This window comes from Chrysemys picta, chromosome 1 (assembly GCF_011386835.1).
Source record: "Chrysemys picta bellii isolate R12L10 chromosome 1, ASM1138683v2, whole genome shotgun sequence".
Lineage (NCBI taxonomy): Eukaryota > Metazoa > Chordata > Testudines > Emydidae > Chrysemys > Chrysemys picta.
In genome coordinates, this window is record NC_088791.1 from 145,514,246 (window position 1) to 145,536,805 (window position 22,560).

Sequence of the window (22,560 nt, forward strand, 5' to 3'; positions counted from 1 at the left end):
CTGTGGGGAAGAGTCCGGGCCCAGGTTCATTGCTACATGTAACGATTTCTTCATGAGGAGAAATTTCAATCTAATGTCCCTTTCTTTCCTGGCTCTGGGTTTTAGGCCGAGGCAATGGGAACATTTTTGAGGGATGTGTCCCTCTGCCTGACAGCGGATACATTGCAGGTGGACATCTGTTATCGAGAAGATGGTCCCACATGAATCACACTTCTCAAATCCGGAAAAGCCGTGCATAAGAGTGAAGGGAAAAGGCTTCCTGGTTGGCAAGAGTGGGAAGCGGGGGAAAACAGAAACCTAAGCTATGAGAAGAACTGTAAAGATAAACAATTTTTTTTAGATAGAATGAAAAAGAAGAAGAAAATACTAATTACACTATCAGGTAAGCGGGCTCTGCTAGCAGATTCCATCCCAGACCAAAGATGTTAGAGAAGGAACTGGGGAGTGGTTGGACCACACAGCGCTATATATATGTCCTGCGTGCAGTGCAGAAAGAGGGATGGTGCCCATGTGCAGTCCGATGGGCACTGCTGATGAAGATCTCCAAACCCAGGCGCAGGGGGTGCTGCCGCACCTACAGTCGAGCAGCCATAGGGACATCACTTGAAGAACTGCCTGCTACACCAAAGCCGAGTCCTGAACTGATATAGGTTTGCCTGGGTTGCAGACGCTTGATCTCGGAGGAGAAAGAATGTCAATGGCAGCTGAAACTCTGTACTGTGGGGTGCCAGGACATGCCCTCGCCTCCTGTCCAGCTTGAAAGAGCTTGGAAAATGGACCAGTCCAAGTCCGGTGTGTGTGGGGGGGTACAGCTTGGGCATTACCAGAACTCCATCCTCTAGAACCACTTTCACCCCTCAAGTAGAACCTGACCCAGGAACCATGGGGTCTCCCTGCATTTCTAATTGCTGCTGAGGTTGTGAGTCTTTGGGTAGGTGCAGCAGATCCCACCACAACTGGTGATGAGAGATGCTACTGTCAACTTTATAGCCATTAAGGTAGCCCAAATCATCCAGATTCTTCTCTGGCCAAAACCTACCCGAGACCTGGTAGAAATGGTTGATGGGTCGCCTCTGCTGTCAGGACTGGTGACCCAAGAGACCGTTTCCTTAGAGGCCATAGGGGAAGGGCACCAGGAAATAATATGCTTTGATGTGATCCACTCCCCATTCTTCCCAATAATTCTTGGCATTCTTCGGTTGTAGCGACATGGCCTGTGTATCTCCTGGTGGTGGAGAAACATTCGCTTCTCCTCTAAATATTGCCAGAAAGTTTGCCTCCAACAATCGACAACCCCCCAGGTGACCTGCAACCAGGGCCCTAGGATAAGATAAGACCCTTGGAAGCGAGATCCCAGATGGCAGGGACTAACCCAGAAAGGAGTAACTCCAGACCAGAACCTCAGCTTCCCCTACAGATACCAAGACTATCTGGGTGTGGTGGAAAAGAAAAACATGGATTCATTACCCCGACATAGGGACTACAACTGTCCAATAGACCTATAACCCAGGGCAAAGGTGCCCTGTGGATGGATATACACCATGCCTGAACCAGAAATGGAGGTACTATGCATGTATATCCAGGAAAATCTCGTAAAGGGCTTCATTCAGAGATCCACCACTTGAGCAGGGGCACCAGTCCTCTTTGTGCAAGAAAAGAACAGATCACTGCACCTCTGCATAGATTATCGTGCATTGAATCAGCTGACTATTTGTAACCGGTGCCCCATGCCCCTCATCCTGGAATTGCTGGACTGCCTGATGACTCACGTAGGTTTTGGGGGGGCATACAATCTAGAGCACATAAGGCCTGGGGACGAATGGAAGACTGCTTTTTGTACCTGATATGGGGACTTTGAATACTCAGTAATGCTGTTTGGCTTAACCAGTGCCTTCACAACATTTCAACAGTTCATAAACAATATGTTCTGGGACATCTTGAACTGTATATAATCACCTATCCCGATGATATACTGGAGTTTTCTGAGAACGCTGAGCAGCACTGTCTGGTCTGTCCTGGATAGACTATGGAGGCATGGTTTCTATGCCAAACTAGAGAAGTGCACTTTTGACCAGACCACCCTTGAAGTTTTATGTTCCCTAGTCTCCCCAGAGGGTACTCAGATGGACCTGTAGAAGATGGAAGCCATGCACAACTGGACAGCACCCCAGCTCCTCTGAGAACTTCAGTGGTTCCTGGACTTTGCAAATTTTTATAGGTGATTCATCGCCAACTTCTCAGAACAAATAACCCCCTGACCTCCCTCCTTCATAAAGCCATTTGATTCACTTGGTCACCCGAAGCCCAGCTCACTTCTGACCGGCTTAAGATCGCCTTCACCACAGCCCTGATACTGGCATACTCTGACCCAATTTTCCTCTTAATAATGGAAGTGGATGTATCCAACATGACCGTCGGGACAGTACTCTTGCAGAGAGTTGGACCCCAGTCAGTTCTGCACCCTTGTGCATTCTGCTCTCAAAAACTCACTCCCCGCAGAGATGAACTATGGAATACTGGACAAGGAGCTCGTCACAATCAAAACTGCATTTGAAGAATGGTGTCACCATCTTGAGGGAGCTTGGCACACAGTACAGGTTTTTACTGACCATAAGAACCCAGAGTATCTCTACAAGGCCCAAGCTTTGAATCAGAGGCAGTTAAAGTGGGCCTTGTTCTTCTCTGAGTTAGAGTTTATTACCTACTGCCTAGGAAACCGAAATGGGAGAGCCAGCACTCTATCACGGAAGGGGAGATACTACCAGGAAAACAAGGAACTTACTTCTGAGACCCCCACCTCCTCAAGCCTAGTAATGTTGTCAATGTCACAATTCAGCAAGACCTGGTCTCCCTTATCAATTCTGCCTTGAAAGAAGACCCACTTGCCCAAAGAACACAGTCTATGCCATTGTGGGCTAAGAGACACTGTTCTTTGAGGGATGGGATAACATACTTTGGTGAGTGCATATATGTCCTTCTGGGGTGCCCCTGACTGGAGGTGCTATGACCATGCCACAACGCTCCATTGGTGGGTCACTTTGGCCACCTAAATATCTCCTGCATGGTTGCCCATTTTTTCTGGTGGTCCCACATTCTGGCCAAAGTCTGAGCTTTTGTGAACTCCTGCACATGCTGTACATGTACCAAGATGTTTTGAACAGAAGCCCTCAGTATCTTAGTACCCCTGGAGACTCCAACTAGGCCTTGTTTGGCCATCAGTCTAGACTTCTTTGTGGAGTTCCCAGGGTCTGATGGCTGCACAGCAGCCTTACCGTCTGACTAAAATGGTCAACTTCATCCCTGCAACCACCTGCCTTCTGCCAAGACTACTGCTCATCTCCTGACATAGAATGTGGTTCATCTCCATAGACTTGCAGACCACATAGTTTCAGACTGAGGCCCATTCATGTTTCCCTTCTGAAGCCCTATACTGAGAACCTCTTCCCTGACTGAACCCCACCACTACCTCCATTAGTCAAAATGCAGGGTCATGATGAGTAAAAAGTGCATGCCAACCTCAATTCCCGATGGACATGTGGCCGCCTCGTGGACTGGGAAGTCTACAGCCCCGAGGAGTACACTTGGACACTTCCCACATCCACACCCTTGACCTGGTTGGGGAATGCCACAGAACTCCTCACGACTAGCCTGGCCTGGCCCCACCTTAAAGGGGGCCACTGTAAGAACCTGTGGGATTAGAACCTGGGACTGTGGGGTTCTGGACTACTGAAGCTTCTGCATCACCACTGGAAACTTAAGTTGGGTTTCTGCTGGAGGACACTGTGAAGCTAGACATTACAAGAAGTACCTCCCAGCAGGGCCTGAGTGATGGCTCCATGCAGCCCACTGATTGGCTCATGCTGGTATATAAACCAGAAAGCCATCATGAGGAGCTGTCTGAGCAACAACACACACTGTCTGCTTGCTTCCGCTCCAGACCTCGCCTTGCTGTGGATCCTAGACTCCGGCTTCTGACCCTGGTTCATCCCTGACTTTGCTACTGTAACCTGGTACCTGACCTTGGCTTCCTGGTATCCTGACCCAGCTTGACCCTGACTTCACCACTTGCCTCCCCCCTGCAACTTGGTGCCTGACCCTGACTTCCTGACCCTGTTCAATTGTGATGCTACCAATTGTCTCCTGACCACAACGTGGTAACTGACCGGTGCACATGGGTCGCCTATGGCCTGGTCCAGACACCACCTCTGGGGTGAAGAGTGGCAATTGTTTAACCATGTATAACAACACTGTAAAACTGTTTAAGCACAGGAAATGAAAAAAAGTAACGTATCCAACTGAAATAGGAAGAAATTTAGAAAGGCAGAATGAAATCACCCCAGTTGGAATTTTACTAGGGCAGCAGAAACCGCTCCTTAAATCTTGAGAAAAGTGCCAGGGGATCTTTACTTCAGATCTTTACAGAGGTCAGGACCTCTGTTTTCTGTCTAATTCAAAATAAGCTTTTACATACATATTGATTTAATTTCTTATAGTATTTGAATCAAGAAATGTATGGTACCATATTAAAGAATGGTAATTCATTTCTGATATGCGGAGAATGTGATTCACACACATGGTAGCACATTTTAAATACTGCTGCAGCCTGGACTGTGATGCATGATGCCGGTGAGGGCAAGAAAATGGCTGCACTTTGGAGTGTAGCGTGATTTTGGATGCAGAAATTTGCTGACACAATAATTTGGTTTCATTGTCTGGGATGTGCTCAACCCTGAGGCATCAGTCTGACTGAGACATTGGAAATTCAAACATTTTCAATTTGCTCTAAAACTGTTATTACATTTTCCCTCCAGAGTGGAACTGTATGGTTTAATCAAACTCTCACTTCAATAGGAGTTGATTTGTGCCTCCAGGTCATATCAATCTGCTTTATTTCCTGCAGAAACTGTGGTAGCCAATTCAATTAAGGGAAATGTTCATCTGTGCAGTGTGAATACGGGGGTGTCTGATTACAATGGATTCTGCTACAGAATGGACTTTATTTCCTGATAAAATGGGGAATATATAAACATATAAAAAGGTGGATGCAAATTGGAATTGAATTATGGAGCATTTCACCTATTGGTTGTTGGGGGACCAAAAGTTATTGCCATGGTGTAGTAGGAATACTGATGTCAGATTCCTGGGTACTGTTTGTGGCTCTTCCACGGGCTTCCTGTGTGCCCTTGAGCAAAACTTTTCCCATCTCTCTTCCTTAGGAAACCTAACTGTGCAATAAGGGATAAGACTTACATGGCTCTGAGGGGGCTGAGAGCAGGTTTTTTTAGCAGAGGTTAGGAAACGAATGAGCCATGAAAACTGAACTCCCCTCTGCCCTTTAGAGAGGGTCCCAATGAAGTCTATTGGCAGTGCCTTGAGGCAATTTGAACTAGGGAGGCTGCTGCATGTGCTGTACCTATTTTGGGGATGATTGAGAGGTTCATTCTTCAGGTCTGTGAATCTGGCAGCTTTCATTAGCACAAATTCACTTAAAGGAACTAATCATTCTTCATGCATTTTTTCTATGTGATATTCTCTCAGAGGACTTTCCAAGTTCTTTGTTGCTTCAGCTCAGCATTATTCTACCAGACTAGAACAGGGGCTGGGAATTAATTGCTCTTACAAATACAATCCATTAGCGGGGGCTCACAGGAATCTTTGCAAACCACACATGCTTTTTCCGTATTACCTGTTTCATCACTGTATTCCCCATCAGAGCATTTCACGCATTGAAAGCAACAGGTGGGCTCTCCCTCGATGATACCTTTTCTGGTACCTGGGAGGCAATCCGTGCTGCAGTTAGAGACTGGCATCTGCAAGACAAAGAGAAATCTAGTTAAACATGCAAATGCATGATCCAGAACCTTGATGGGGAAGGGGCTCATACATAGGGTGACCAGATAGCAAGTGTGAAAAATCAGGATGGGGGTGGGGGATAATAGGAGCCTATATAAGACAAACCCCCAAATATCGGGACTGTCCCTATAAAATCAGGACATCAGGTCACCCTACTCATACACAGTCTACTCTGTGGTGAGAAATTACAAAATGTGCTAAGGTCAGATACTATGGTGATGAGCACAGTATAAAATTCTGGAGAGATACCCATCCTGAAGATTGGTCGCTCTCTCTCTCTCTCTCTCAATATTTTCCAATTTTCTAACCCAAAAAATGTTGCAGCCAACACAGGGGAATTCTATATTAGACCTTGTCCTAACAGATAAATAAGAACTGACCACAGAAGTAAAAGATAATGGTAGCTTAGGTATAAGTGATCATGACTTGATCACATTTATATTGTGCAAGCAGAATAAACTCTAGACCAGATATATATACATACACTTATTGCTTTAAGGGCCAATTTCACAAAGCTGAAAACAATTATGAGCGAAATCAGCTGGGATGAAGAATTTAATCCCAAACATACAAATGATAATTGAGAGTCATTTAAGAACACCTTACTAAATGCCCAAAAAGTCACAATCCTGCTATTGAGGAAGAGGGCTGTGCAGGTTAAAAAAACAATCTGGGCTAGAGGGGAAGTGAAGGCAGCTGTAAAAAATAAAACACACACACTCCAAATGGAAGAAAGGGGAAGTTGATAGTAATTAAAATAAATCAGAAGTTAGGAATTGTAGAAAATTGATAAGGGAAGCCAAGGGACACACGGAAAAATCTGTGGCCAGCAGAAGTAAGGATAATAAGGCATTTAAAAATATATTGGGAACAAAAAGAATCTTGACAATGTTATTGGTCCATTACTAGATGAAAGAAGTAGAATTATCAATAATAATGCAGAAAAGGCACATTTGCTCAATAACTATTTCTCTTCTGAATTTGGAGAAAAAACAGATAATGCAGTCTCATCATATGGTGATGATAACACTTTCTCAATTTCACTAATATCTCAGGAGGATGTTAAACAGAAGCTACTAAAGTTAGACATTAAATCAGTAGGTCTGGAAAACTTGCATCCAAAAGTTTTTAAAGAGATGGCTGAGGATTGCACTGATCCATTAATGCTGATTTTCAGTAAGTCTTGGAGCACTGGGGAAGTACCAGAAGACTGGAAGAAAGCTAATGTCGTGCCAGTGTTTATTAAGGATAAATGGATTGACATGGGTAATTATAGACCTGTCAGCCTGACATCAATCCCAGGCAAAATAATGGAGCAACTGATACTGGACTAGATTAATAAAGAATTCAACTCATGCAAATCAACATGGATTTACGGAAAATAGATCATGTCAAACTAACTTCATATCTTTTTGATGAGATAAGTTTGGTTGATAAAGTTTGGTTGATGTAATTTACTTAGATTTCTGTAAAGCATTTGACTTGGTGCCGCATGACATTTTTATTAAAAATTGAAATGTCATAAAGTTAACATGGCACTCACTAAATGGATTAACAACTTGCTAACTAATAGGTCTTAAAATGCAGTTGCAAATGGGGAATTGTCATCAAGCTCATCTGTTTCCAATGAGATCCTGCAGGGATTAGTTCTTGGCCCTACACTATATAATTTTTATCAATGACCTGGAAAAAAAACATAAAATCATCACTGATTAAATTTGCAGATGACTTTGTGGGGAAAAAATTGGGGAACTAGTAGATAATGAAGAAGACAAGCTAGAGATTAAGAGTGATCAGGATTACTTGGTATACTGAGCACAAGCAAACAATATGTGTTTAAATGTGGCTAAATATAAATGTATACATCTAGGAACAAATAACGTAGGCCATACTTACAGGATGGGAAGCAGTGACTCTTAAAAACACCTGGGGGTTGTGGTTTGTGGTGGATAATCAGCTGAACATGAGCTCCCAGTGTGTGACGCTGTGGCCAAAAGAGCTAATGCTATCCTGGATGCATAAACAGGGGAATCTCAAGTAGAAGTGCAGAGGTTATTTTATCTGTGTATTTGGCAATGATGAGACCACTGTTGGGACACTGTGTCCAGTTCTGGAGCCCACAATTAAAGAAGGATGTTGATAAATTACAGACAGTTCAGAGGATAGCCATGAGAATGATTAAAGGATTAGAAAACCTGCCTTATAGTGATTGAGCATTTTTGAGTCTATCTACTTAGCTTAGCAAAGTGAAAGTTGAGGGGGTGACTTGATTACAGACTATAAGTACCTATATGGGGAATCAATATTTAATAATGGGCTCTTCAGTCTAGCAGAGAAAGGCACAACATGCTCCAATGGCTGGAAGTTGAAGCAAGACAAATTTAGACTGGAAATAGGCATACATTTTTGACAGTGAGAGTAATTAATCATCAGAACAATTTACCAAGGGTCTTGGTGGATTCTCCATCATTGACAATTTTTAAATCAAGATTGGATGTTTTTCTAGAAGATCTGGTCTAGGAATGATTTTGCGGAAGTTCTATGGCCTGTGCAATACAGAAAGTCAGACTAGACGATCATAATGGTCTCTTCTGGCCTTAGAAGCTATGAATCTCTCTCATATCGATGCTCTGATTCTGGTCCTACAGGCCTGTTGCTCAGGTGGTTGCAGGAGAAGCCTGAATATAGCTGGTGCATGGCAATGCAAGGAAGATACATACTCCAATATGGGAGTAGGTAAATTCTGTAAGTGGTGGTCAAACTGCAAGGGTAAAAATGAATTTAGTGCTGGTGGAAAGTGTCAGATTGACAGCCCTGGAGACTGAAATCTGCTGAAAGAACACGTGTAACCGAAAAACTGTCCTCCCTCAACCAGCCTTCTCAGTATTCTCCACTTTTGTGTTTGAAGAACCATTTCTAGGGAGAAGAAGGTAGACCACAAGTCCTTGTAATCTCTGCTACATAATAGACACTAATTCCACTGAGAACTCATATTTAGGGTACTATTTTTAGGTTTTAACAGATAATCACCAATAAAACACCCCTGATTAGAAAAAAAAAATGAAATCAGTGTTTATTCAATAAACACTAGAAATGGTTACTCAATTCATGCTTACTACACCTCTTTCCCAGTGCAGTTTGTTTATATAGGTGATGTCCCTGCTCCCTGGCTTGTATCTAAGGGCTTGTCTACACAGAGCAGTAATGCAGACTACCGGGGTGTGATTTCTGAAATGCATTAATGTGTTATGCATTAATTGGTTGGTATACAATCTGCTGGCGTGCACTAAAGGTTCTCTATTGTGCTCTATATAGAAAAAGCCTTGAAGAACATCCAATTTTTGGACATCTACATAGAACTCAAAAATTCCTAAAAATAAACCCTGAAAAATTAAATGATTAAACTCCGAAAAGCAGAAGCCCAACTCATGTTACTCATAACATCTAAGTGTTATCAGGTGGTAACAAAAGTCAGTTCTTACTGGTCTGAATTTGAATTAGCAGCCTAGAGTTGAAAGGTTCTAGTTACCATGAAACAAACCGCTGAGTCAGCCTGTCTCCTTGATATTGCACGATTACTAGTAACTAAAGCAAAGTAAAATGATTTCTTGCCACTCACTTTTACCCAATATCCTCTCCCACACAAATCTCCCCCTCCAACATTGAATAAAACTATTTAATTAACTAAATGTAAAATATAGACTACCCTGAGAAAAGGTTTAACCCCTAAAAGGGAGAAGGGGTTAAATTTTTAGGTACTTAGGTGCCTAAAATTGCAGATAGGCACCTAAGGGGATTTTCAAAAGCTCCTAGCCACCATTGAATGAAACACCATTGAAATGAAGGGAATTAAGTGTCATAGGATAGGGACTCAGGTGCCTAACTGCCATTGAGATCCTCAAAACACCTGGGACCTAAATTCGCACGGCGCCTAAGTTTCTGTCGGTGACCATGCGCAAAACTGCCTAAGTTCTGAAGCTGATAGCTGCTTAGTGTGCTTGCTCATGCTGAAGTCCCAGCAGGATTCACAAACTTAGTGTTCCCGGCCTGTATCATCTATGGGGCCTGATCTATTAGGTGTGCTCAGAGCATGCCCAACCCTACAAAAGACAGCTGGGGACAACCAGGTGGGGACTTTTGGGGCTGGCAAAAATCTATCCAATAGCCCAGAGATTAGGCTACCTGCTATAGTCACCAGGGATGCAGGAGACTTAAGTTTCAATACCTAATTTGGAGCAGGGACTCAAACTTCCACTCCTAGGTGAGTGCCCTAATTACCATGCTCCAGGGTGGGTGTCTCTCAATCTGTCCTTTGGAGCTGTTCCACTTTGTAGAAATAATTGAATATTACTAGGAGCAGGGTCTTGACTGACTTTCCTACCTCTCAGATCTGTGCCCTAACCACCAGGCTACAGAGTCAATCTCTCTCTTTTTCTCTCTTCTTCCGGCTCAAGGAGTATGTAATTATTTACACAAAATGGAACTGGCTGGCTTAGGTGGCTCCCTAGGATGTGTCTGGGGGCCCAACTCTGGGTCGTGAATTCCACTGAGCAGCAAGGTGCCTAGGAGTTAGGTGTGGGACTGCCTAAATCCCTTTGTGGATCTAGCCACTTGGCACTTTTGAAAATCCCACTAGGCATCTAGCTGCATCTTTAGGCTCCTAACTAGCTTTACAAATCTGACCCAAAGTGCCAGAGACTCCATGAAGTCCACAAAGGATTATGCTATAAATAAATAAAGATATCCTATCTCCTAGAACTGGAAGGGACCTTGAAAGGTCATTGAGTCCAGCCCTCTGCCTTCACTAACAAGATGAAGTACTGATTTTGCCCCAGATTCCCTAAGTGGCCCCCTCAAGGATTGAACTCACAACCCTGGGGTTAGCAGGCCAATGCTCAAACCACTGAGCTATCCTTCCCCCCAATTGCTTTTGATTACACATGGAAGCTGTATAAAACCCTAAGACAGATAGATGGTTGGATAGATCAATAGATCACCTATAAATCAATAATAAACTGTTATATGTGAAAAAAGCCTTTCATCCTCAAGGGACTTTAAAAGCTTTACAAAGTTAAAACATGTAGAGAAACACAGGGATTACTACATCTATCCTGATCCAACTAATCACCTCTGTAATAGAACATAACAGCTGTTTCATGGGGTATAGTAATGCCACACAATAGTATAGGTCAGGAAGTGATGATGAATACTGTACTCAACTGATACTGCAGGGGGACCTTAAACCAGAAGAATGTAATTACCCAGTCTAGAATCTGGCCAGAAAATTTGGGCTCACAACTTTTGGGGAAAGTGCCAGAGGATCTGTAATGATCAGAATGAGCTAGCACCTCGGTTTTGACATCTCTTTTGAAATGAAATTTATTGCTGCTGCTCCCAGATCCAGAACTTTAGCCTCTGAACTTGCCTAGGGAATATAAGAGTCAACTACTCAAGGATGGCAGGGAGAGATCTAACAGGGGCCTATTGGACAGTTGTAGGAACTGAAAGCAACTGGAGGATCATAGGGATAAAGAGTCTGTTGAAGGTAACACTGTTCAATATAGGGCTTTGGGCATGAAACCCCACAGTTCTAGGCCTGTTGCTTATGGTCCTATAAACCTCTGAAGCAGTGTTGCAGTCAAGCGTCTACTCCAAATAACACTGACCCATGGCATGTCTATAGCTCATTCTATCCAAGGATCTCAAAGTATTTTACAAACTTTCATCAGTGATTTTCCAATTCCCTTTGTGAAAGTCAGCATTAATAGGGAAAGTGAGGCAGAGAGAAGGGAAATGACCTTGCCCAGTCAATACCTCAGCAGCAGAGCTAGGAATGGAACCCAAGACTCCTGGCTCTTCAACTCCTGCTGTAGTCTCTCACTCACATTCCTTACAAATATGTAACATGTATTCCCTCAGCTACTGTGATGTGAGGCAGTGTAGGGGAAAGACAAGTTGAGTGTGGGGATTCTAGACGGATCTCTTAAATGTTTGCCAATCTGAACTTTCATTTTTAAAAAGTGTAAATTTCAGGTAGTGAATAAAACTTTCAAAAGGCGAAGCAAGTATAACTGATGCAGAATCTTCTGCTTGAGCTTTCAGAGAGACTGAAACAATAGCTTTGAGGTGTGAACTGTCCCAATAATTTAAATAGATGCTAAGTCAGCGGTTAACAATGATATTATTATGCTGAAAGATGCTAATGGCTGCAAGTAGCGGATCTAGGAGCCTATCTAGATTAATAGTGCAGCTCAGTTTGCTGTGCACTAAGTGTTCATCTAAACAAGCCCTAAACTCCAAAGTTAATCATAAACCTAATTAAAACCAATGTGCGTGTAAAGTACCTATCAGGTTCAACAAGAAGGGCTGTAGTATATAGTAAACCAGCTGCAGAAAATGGAAGCTATTGCCTGAGAATATAGATGGCAAGGCATCCCAGAAATAATTTAGAGATTAACAGGTTTGCCCTTGTAGTAAATGCAGGGGCTCAATCAGGATATAGATTAAAGATTGTGGGTATTGGAAATAGGAAGCCAGCAGATGGATTTCTAGCCTCCTGAAAGGAAAAAAATCCCTGAGAGGAAGTAATGTGACTGAGTTGCTTGGGCACAAAGCTTGCTAGAGTGGCAGACCTGGGGATTTCTGAGCAAGGACACTGCCTGCTGTTGTTTGTTTCTATTGTGCTCAGGGAAATGGGACTTTGTGTACATTCTCTTCTTTAAAAAACAACAACCCAAACCCAAGAATATACTGACTCATATAATCAATTTCTCTTCCTAACAGAAACAACTTTGCAATGCACCACAGTTTGGCTAGCCAGTGGGCCAAAAGGGGCAACACTATTTTAAATATCAGCATTCTTAACTATGAGAGATTGAGAAGTGAAGCACTAGTTGAGGAGCATGGAAGATATATAGATTAAGATGAATTAGCCCTTAATAACACATGGTGACATAGCAATGGAGGTAGGTGTGTGTGTGTGTGTGTGTGTGTGTGTGTGTGTGTGTGTGTGTGTGTGTGTGTGATCTAATTTTCTTGACAAAAGGCTCAGCTTTCAAAGATTTAGGAAACACCGTGGTGAGGGGTTTAAGGTGACTTATGGCACTTACCTCCCTGGAGAATCCACTCCACAGGATTTTGTTTTCATTGATAAAGAGCCTCTCTCCCTTCTTGGCATAAACATTGTAATGTCCGACCTCCTCAAACATGATGGAGCCATCTTCTGGTGACAGGTGCCAATTGATTATCGAGTAATTCCCTATCAGGTCCCCAGACTCATCAAAATCCACTTGCTCCCCCATGTTACTGGTGAAATTTAAATGACGCAGATGCTTCAGTACCTAGAGAGAGAGAAAAAAGATGCCTTGAACACCTGCATATAACAATCCTTCTTGGGCACAGGTCTTCTGGAGCATCAGTACCTTCAGCACAATACCCAAAGCCCTTACCACTTGAGGTGACTTCATTACCTCAGAGCAGTAGCAGGCTCCTGTCTTGTATGTGGACCAGTCACTAAACGAGGATATCACACCACTTAGCCAGCCTGTGACATACAAACCACACTCCCCACCTTCTCTGAACTATCAGTTATTGACTGACATGGAGCTATTGCTCAAAGCTTTTTTCTTCATTTTATAAAAACTACACTGCTTTCCAGATGGAACATTAAACTAAGTCTCTTGACAACTTGCAGGCACTAGAGATCTTGTGGCATTTTCCCAGAATTGTGTTGATCTGGCATCCAAGTCAAATTGCAATATGGATAATTATATTCTGCCTCTGTACATTCTCCCTGCAGTTTAGCTAGAGTATTCTTCACTTCCTGTCTTAAACTCTGATGTGGTGTTGGTGTGAGCAGTTAAACAATCCTAGGAACACTGATGTTGCCATACCCGATAGGGACAGTTGTCCATTTAGTCTAATATCTTGTCTCTGACAGTGCCTAGTACCAGATGTATCAAAGGAAAGGACAAGGACCCTGTATTGACAGTTAAGGAATAGCTTCTCCTTATAGGAAGTTTCTTTCTAATCCCTTCCAGTTAGTTGCTGCTTTATCCCTCAAGCATGACATTTATTCCCTTATAGCATTTTCTCCTATTTACAGTAACTGTGGATGTTCTCATTGCTCATACTTATTCATTACTTATTTGAATAATTACATTTCTATAACATACTTAAAAGAACATATCTTGACTCCTAGGTGCCCTTGACATCAGTTATAAATATATTACATAATCAAAATAACTCAATGAGCAGCACATTCCCCATTCCTATGCATACAACCTCAGACAGCAAATCAAATCAAAACCAGGCCTGCCTATCTGAGCCCTCCAATCAGGCAGGTGTAGCTGTGGGAAGGGGGGAGAGGGATGGAGGCAGTAGCAGTTCCTCTTTTCTGAATCTGGGGATCTCTCCTTGGATATGGGACAGAGGCTTCAAATCATCTCTCCCTTCATCTCTACTCACAGCGTCGACAACACTTGAAGGACAAAGGAAGCCTCATTAGACAGAGATCCTGTCTGAAAGGAGTTCAATCAGTAAGACTGCTAAAGCATGTGGTGAGAGAAACCTTTTGCTTTGAATTCACTTAGTTTGTTAAGTTAGGTGTTAGTTGCATTTTACCTTCATTTCCTTTTAACCAATTCTAACTTTTATGCCTCATTACTTGTAACCACTTAAAATCTATCTTTCTGTAGTTAAGAAACTTGTTTTATTATTGTTCTCAACAAGAGTGTGTTTGGATTGAAGTGTTTGGGAAACTCCATTTGAGGTAACAAGATTTGTGCATATCATTTTCTATCAATGAAATGAAGGACTTTATATGAGCTTGTGTTGTCCAGGAGAGGGCTGGGCAGTACAACATGCACATTTCTGGGTGGGAGAGGAAGTCTGGGACTGGGAGTTTGCTGGTGTTGCCCTGCAATGTAATTCATAGGTGTCTGGCTATAGCGCTCATACAGTATAGCGGGGAATGATTTACATGCTGGAGGCTGTGTATGAGCAACCGGGAGTTGTGTTGCTTTCACAGCGAAGACTGCTGTAGACTTTTGGGTAAGGGAAAAAACCGTTATCTACCTTTTGTAACTGTTGTTCTTCGAGATGTGTTGCTCATGTCGATTCCATTGTAGGTGTGCACGTGCCCACTTGAGCGGCCGTCAGAGATTTTTGCCTTAGTGGTACCTGTAGGGCCGGCTGTGGAGCCCCCTGGCCCTCATGCCACAGTATATCAGGTGCCGCCGGCTCTACGCCCTCTCTGTTCCTTCTTGCCGACCACTCCGATAGAGGGGCAGGAGGGCAGGTAATGGAATGGACATGAGCAACACATCTCGAAAAACAACAGTTACGAAAGGTAGGTAACCATTTTTTCTTCTTCAAGTGCTTGCTCGTGTCAATTCCATTCTAGGTGACTCACAAGCAGAATCAACAGAGGGGAGCTCAGAGTTCACAGTCTCGCAGCTTGCAGCACTGCTCTGCCAAAGCCAACACCGTCTCGAGCCTGCTGAGTCAGGGCGTAATGCGACACAAATATGTGGACAGACGACCAGGTCAAGGCCCGACAGATCTCCTGGATTGGCACCTGCGCCAGGAAAGCTGCTGATGACGCCTGCGCCCTAGTCGAATGAACCGTCGCGATCGCTGGCAGGAGCACCTTTGCCAGCTCATAGCAAAAGTGGATGCAGGCCGTGATCCAAGATGAAATTCTCTGGGCTGAGACTGGGCAACCTTTCATCCTGTCAGCGACAGCAACGAACAACTGCATTGACTTACAGAACTGCTTTGTTCTATCAATGTAGAAGGCCAGTGCCCATCTGACGTTCAGGGTATGTAGCCTGCGCTTGTCATCCGTAGCATGAGGCTTTGGTAAGTAAATATCTTGACCAGTGTGGAACTGGGAGATGATCTTGGGCAGAAAGGCCGGGTGCGGACGCAGCTGGACCTTGTCCCTGTAGAAAACCATATAGGGTGACTCCGACGTGAGCGCCCTGATCTCGGACACCCTACAGGCCGAAGTTATAGTGACGAAGAAGGCCACTTTCCAGGAGAGAAGCAGAAGGGAGCCAAGGGTTCGAAGGGGGGACCCATGAGTCTGGACAGCACAAGATTCAGGTCCCAAGGGGGGACTGGGTCTTGGACATGCAGGTAAAGGTGCTCCAAACCCTTCAGGAAACACCCCGTCCTGGGATGGGCAAAGACTGACCGGCCTTGAAGCAGAGGGTGAAACACTGAAATGGCCGCCAGGTGTACCTTGATCGAAGATAGTGACAGACCCTGGTGCTTAAAGGTGCAGTAAATCGTCCAGTATGTCCTGTAGCTGGGCCTCAGCCGCACTATTTGACAATCCGAGGCCCAACACATGAACTGCTTCCACTTTGCCACGTAGGTCACCCTGGTGGTTTTCTGCTGCCCCGCAGGACCTGCTGGACACCAGTGCAACACCCCCGTTTGACCGCACTCAGCCACCCAGCAGCCAGGCTGTCAAGTGCAGCTACTCCAGGTTCGGTTGCCGTGGTTCTGTGACAGCAGATCCAGCCGAAGAGGTGTCTGCAGTGGGATGGCTGCCGAGAGACTCAGCAACATGCCGAACCAGTGTTAATAAGGCCATGCCAGGGCTATGAGGATGATCAATGCTTTGTCTTGCTTTACCTTGAGCTGGACTCTGTGGATCAGCAGTACTGGCGGGAAGGCGTACATCAGCGCTCCCGACCACGGAATCAGGAAGGCATCCAACAGGGGAGCCTTTGTCCCTGCACTGCAGAGAACAGAACACATGGCACTTCCTGTTCTGTCTGGATGTGAACAGGTCCACTTGGGGAGTCCCCCACCTGCAGAAGAACAGGCTGACCACCTCCGGATGGAGCGATCATTCGTGGCGAGATGAGAAGGTCCTGCTGAGGCGATTCACCATGACGTTCTTGGCTCCGGGTAGGTGGGCGGCTACCAGATGAATGACACAAAAGTCCCAGAGGCTGAGCGTTTCCTGACAAAGGGCTGAAGACCTGGCTCCATCTTGCCAGTTGATGTAGTACATTGCGGCTGTATTGTCCATCAGGACCTGCACCACCTTGCCCTTCAGGGGGGCAGGAATACCTGGCAGGCCAGGCGCACCACTTTTTAGCTCCCTGGCAGGAGTGTAGGTCCCATACCGCTCCTAAGAGTGGCGGACCTTTCAGGGGGCTGGACACCCAGCCAGGGAGGCATGATCACGTGGCTCCAGAACAGTCTGATGGGCAGGCCTGGGTCCCTTGATAGATGACCCCCGGGGCCATCTTGCTCAGTGCCAGGGAGTGCTTCTTGGCCTTCTTCTTTGGCACCGGCGATGGTGAACGGTGCCGTGAGGAGGTGGGTGCTGGCGGTGCGCTGCGCATGGAGGCTGAGGCACTTGGTGCGACCTGTCCGGACGGCTCGGAAGCTGGACAGAGGGCGGACTCCATCAGGAGAGCCCTGAGGTGGATGTGCTGCTCCTTCTGGGTGCAGGGCCAAAAGTTTTGCAGATCCAGCATCATTCCTTAATATGTGACTCCCCCAGGCACTTAAGGCAGCTGCTGTGGGAGTCACTCACAGGCATAATCCGAGTGGGGCTTGAACCCAGAGACTGGGGCATTCCCTGCCTGGGGCAAAGTCCTGCTGGGATCCTAACTACTAACTAACTCATACTTAACAATTATTTAAGAACTGCTTGACAACTACTTAAGACTAGCAAAGTGAAGTATATACAATGGCCTTAAGGCACGAAGCTCGAAATGGTAGACAACCACTAGCTCTTGCCAAGCAAGAGAGGCGCTCCGTCTGACTACCACGGGTGGTAAGAAGGAACTGAGCGGGCTTAGGGCCGGCGGCACCTGATATACTGCGGCATGAGTGCGTCCCTCCAGGGGGCGCCACAGCACGCCCTACGGGTACCGCTAAGGCAAAATCTCCGACGGCCATGCATGTGGGCGCGCGCACACCTAGAATGGAATCAACATGAGCAAGCACTCGAAGAAGAAACCTTATTGCTTCACATTTGACTTAGCTTGATAAAGTTTAGGAATTAGAGTGCGATTTTATCTTTTATTTCTTTTTGTAACCAATTCTGCACTTCTATGCCTATACCACTTATAGTCACTTAAAATCTATCTTTCTGTAGTTAATAAACTTATTTTAATGTTTTATCTAAGACAGTGTGTTTTTGACAGAAGTTTGGGGAATCTACTCAAGTTACAAAGGCTAGTGCATATTCATACCCTTTGATGGAATGACAAACTAATTAATGAGCTTACTCTAATCAAAGGAGTCTTGAACAGTCTAAGGCAAACATTTCTTGGGTGCAAGATGGGGATTAGGGAAATGCGGGTGTCACCCTATATGTAATTCAAGAGTGGCTGGGCATAGCCTGCTAGTATTTGTCTGGGGGTGATTTGCATGCCAGAGGCTGGGATAAGTTGGCAAAGTGGCAGCTCATAAAGCAAAGCAGGGCATGGTGCTCACCAGACTGGTGAGTTAAGGGGCACAATGATCCAACAATTCAGATTTGTACCCTGCAGCATGTCACAGTCTCCTTTATTGATTTGCTAGGAATTCACTGAAGATGAACTGACTTATGAAGTCTTTCACCTCTGTGAGAGAAATAGTGTAATGGGAGTACAGACTTAGTATAAACTTTAATTATTTCCATTTCAAATGGAATTCATATTGATCAGCTGTAAAGTAACTTTCTGCTTTGAGATGGACAGTTAATAAAGAAGTCAAGCTGTGTAACCTTTCACCCAGTTAGACTATAATGGTTCTTAAGTTCCCAAATTCTCTCGTTTGCAAAGGAAAGATGTGACATCTGTCATGAGATGTCTGAATTTATTTTTAATAATTGCTGACAATGATTTTAATGTTTGTTTTTTCGGTCAGAAACTTTTGCAACAAAATATTGCTATGGATATTTGAGGCAGGAACAGATATCAATGCATAACTATTTCACTCAGAAGAGGGCTATGGCAGCTTCCTTAAAACTCTGATTCTTGTGCTTCTTTCATTTTAGATATTTTGGGGGTTCACATGTTCCCACTGCATGTGGTTTGAAACAATGGATATTTCAAGAAAACTGCAGGCTTTTCTAAACTGACATTATGCCAAAGTTTGCCTCACTTCAGCTGAATTGGGCCATGCTGCTGGAGTCCAAAGCATACATGATTTAGACCTTGGAAGAGGTGCCATGAGGTGGAGCAAGCTAGAATTGCAACCATAAAGATCAAGGTAAAGGAGAAGGCCTTGGTTCCTGTGGCTTAACGTGACATTTGAACTGATGCTCCCACTTCCTGAGGCAAGCTACAAGAAGATATCACTGATGGGTTATGCCAGCCCCTGACCAGTCTGCCAGTACCCATAAGGCCCTGCTAGCACGAAGCACAGTCCCAGCAACATTATCATCTGGTTTCTTAACTGCAGCTACACTTCTATTCCATGTGAGTCTAAGGACTGCAAGAGTTGGAGACCCCTTTTATCTTAGGTATCTTATTTTTCCTTTTTTCTACTTTTTCCTTTTGCTTTTATTAACTGAGAGACTTCCCAGCCTTTTATTATTTAGGGTGTGAAAGTATGGCTGGTTGCCTGCATGTGTGTATGAGCCCACGTGGAAAAGAAGCCAGATAGAATGAGTCTTCAATTCCAAAACAGCCCTAAACCGTGTCTCATAAAATCATTGAATGTGTGTTTCTTATTCCATGCAAGTGTCCCAAAGAAACTATACTGTCAGCTATAGAGTTTTAAGTGAGAGCTGTTAAATTTCTGCTTATTGAAGTCTCAATAGCTCTGAATCTGTGTTGGGGATGGAGAAAGGAGAGCCATCATACGTAACAGTGAAATCCAAGGAGGACACTTTAATTGGCTTTTGGGTTGTAAGACTTAGCTGTAAACAATAATTTGGTTTCAGTACTAAAATATTCAGCCAGCTAAATTGGCTGCATTGCTGTGAGTGAAGATCACTAATTGGGGGTTATAACTAGGGCCCTACCAAATTCACGGTCCATTTAGATGAATTTCATGGTCATAGGATTTAAAAAATCATAAATGTCATGATTTCAGCTATTTAAATCTGAAATTTCAGTGTTGTAATTGTAGGGATTTTGACCTAAAAAGGAGTTGGGGGGGGGGGGTCGCAAGGTTATTGTAAGGGGTGTTTGCAGTACTGCTGCCTTTACTTCTGCACTGCTTCTGGTGGCAGCGCTGCCTTCAGAGATGGGCCGTTGAAGAGTGGTGGCTGCTGGCAGGGAGCCCAGCTCTGAAGGCAGAGCCACCGCCAGCAGCAGCGCAAAAGTAAGGATGGCATGGCATGGTATTGCTACCCTTACTTCTGTGCTGCTGCCTGCAGAGCTGGGCCTTCAGTCAGCAGCTGCCATTCTTCAGCTGCCCAGCTATAAAGGCAACAATGTAGCTGTAAGGATGGCACAGTATGGTATTGCCACCCTTACTTCTGTGGTGCTGCTGGCACTGCACTGCCTTCAGAGCTGGGTGCCTGGCCAACAGCCGCTGCTCTCCGGCCACACAGCTCTGAAGGCAGCGCAGAAGTAAGGGTGGCAACACTGCGACCCCCCTGCAACTCCCTTTTGGGTCAGGATCCCCAATTTGAGAAATGCTGGTCTCCCCTGTGAAATCTGTATAGTATAGCGTAAAAGCATGCAAAAGACCAGGTTTCATGGGGGGAGACCAGATTTCACGGTCTGTGATGCGTGTTTCATGGTGTAGCCTTACCCAAAGTTGGGTAAATAGAATTGTAACTTAAGGATTAACAGGTTCTTGTCCCAAGATCAGGCCCAGTTAGATTATTGTAAAATTATCATATAATTTGGGAACCCCGATGTGCACAGGTGCAACACTCACACTATAGGAACCCTCTCTATATATAAATATATGATTTATTAATAATTTAGCAAAGCTTATACACACACTTAAACTTAAGAAAGCAGATAGCGATAATACAAAAAGTACATTTGGACATCCATACTTACATCTTTATCTTTCATACTTAACCATTATCTTTCTAATCACTGTCATCGTCCTCATCTTCTCCAGTGGCCATCATTTTGGTCCCTCCCAAGGTCTACATCTTTTCCAACCTATCTGCTGGCCCGGGATGTTACTTTTATAGTAGGTTACGCTAATGCTGCCATGACCAATGCATATTCAATAGAGGTCCTTATTTGTATTTCATCCCCTTAAGGTTTCCATTTTCTATAGGTTAGTATATGTATGATGTTACCCTTTTAGCATACACGTCAATTTGCTGTCATGGCGGCTTTGCGGTCGGAGGCCCTGTCCGGAACTTTCCGGATGCCGGTGTCAGCGATGTTCTGTGCTGGGGTCAGCTGTGTTCTGTGGGTGGCTGATGTCAGTGTTCTGGACAAAATTCCCCCTCTGGCATGCCACTTTCAGTTCCCTATAACTTATGAGTTACTTAAGTTTATCTATACCAAAGGTTATAGGCCTCAAGCCTCACACTATCTACTAAAGCCAAATCTTACAGGATAAAAGCCTGTAGGTTCCTTGCATTACTACTAAATATAATAAAGCACGATAACAAAGCAATGAATATGATACAGGTATGCTGGCCCACTGGGCTACAATGGCCATGAATTTGGTAGGGCCCTAGTTATAACTAAATGGACAGCAACCTCCTGGATTCCTGTTTTAAGACTTAATGAGGATTGATTATCTGCTGCATTAATTTGATGATTTCACTAAATTGATTACTTAATTCCAATCCAATATTGCTTCTGATTTGTTGACTTTTGATTTGATAATTGTATTATTCAATTTTTAGATAAGTTTAGTAGTGTTTAGTACTGTGGGTGGCTGTAATAGTAGTTTAGCCTTAGTGACATGTTTTCTTAGTTTTATGTTTGTTAATTAACTTTAATAAAATTTATGAAAATAATACTTAGTCATATTTCTTTCAATAACTACCAAGAATCAGAACCTTTGATTCAGAATCTTGGTTGGCATCAACCAGTCCACCTAGGAACTTAATCATCTTTCTCTAAGTTAACAATATGAAACATCTTGGGCCTTGCATAGACATTCTACAGCACCAATATGGCAAGAGTGCAGAGTATATAAAAATAGATTATTAAAAAAAACAAAACTTTTTTATTTAAGTTGAAATTTTTCTTTTAATTTAAATTAAATACAGGGGTTTTTTTTAAATGTTTAAAATAAAATTTGAAATTGACAACATATTTTTAAAGCCTAAACTTATTATAATCTATTAAAATAATTTAAATTTAATACAAAACATAATATTAAGAAATACGTGTTTGCTGCCAAGTTTTAAAGAAAGTCAAACCATTGAACTGATGAAAGTTGATGGCTAAGCACCTGGAATCAGAGTTTTTTGATGTGCAAAATGTGCTAAACCAGCTTTTGTTAGCAACAACCTCTTCTCATACAGTTCATTGACTAGTTTATTCAAAGTTACAAAACCATCCTGGGGTGAAAAAGTAGGAAAGCTTGTTTTCCTCTTCCAATCTATGAATAAAAACTAGGTGTGAGAGGATGAGATCATTTAGTTCTAAAATATTGAAGGACATGGTGACCAGAAACAAAGTAAAACTATTTCTCCATGCTTATTTCCCCCCTCATCCCCCACCCCCAGTTCCTCATATCTCCTTGTCAATTGCTGGAAATGGGCCATTTTCATTACCACTACAAACAGTTTTTTTTTCTCTCCTGCTGATAAAA

The 22,560-nt window shown here is 43.8% G+C and overlaps 1 protein-coding gene and 1 long non-coding RNA gene across 7 annotated transcripts in view; one reads left to right on the forward strand and one right to left on the reverse strand.

Moving 5' to 3' along the window:
- Nucleotides 1-22,560, reverse strand: part of CASR (calcium sensing receptor) — a 167,551-nt gene that overhangs the window by 11,847 nt on the left and 133,144 nt on the right. For all 6 annotated transcript variants that reach the window (XM_024108429.3, XM_024108324.3, XM_005292743.5 and 3 more), the window contains 2 exons: nt 12,963-13,193; nt 5,687-5,810 (listed from right to left, as the gene is read on the reverse strand). In XM_024108429.3, the coding sequence (XP_023964197.1) occupies nt 5,687-5,810; nt 12,963-13,193 (355 nt within the window). The remainder of the gene's footprint in view (nt 1-5,686; nt 5,811-12,962; nt 13,194-22,560) is intronic.
- On the forward strand, nt 5,806-21,757 carry LOC135976527 (uncharacterized). Its single transcript, XR_010593726.1, has 3 exons — nt 5,806-12,818; nt 14,322-14,411; nt 18,866-21,757. It is a non-coding gene; the product is annotated as an uncharacterized LOC135976527 (long non-coding RNA).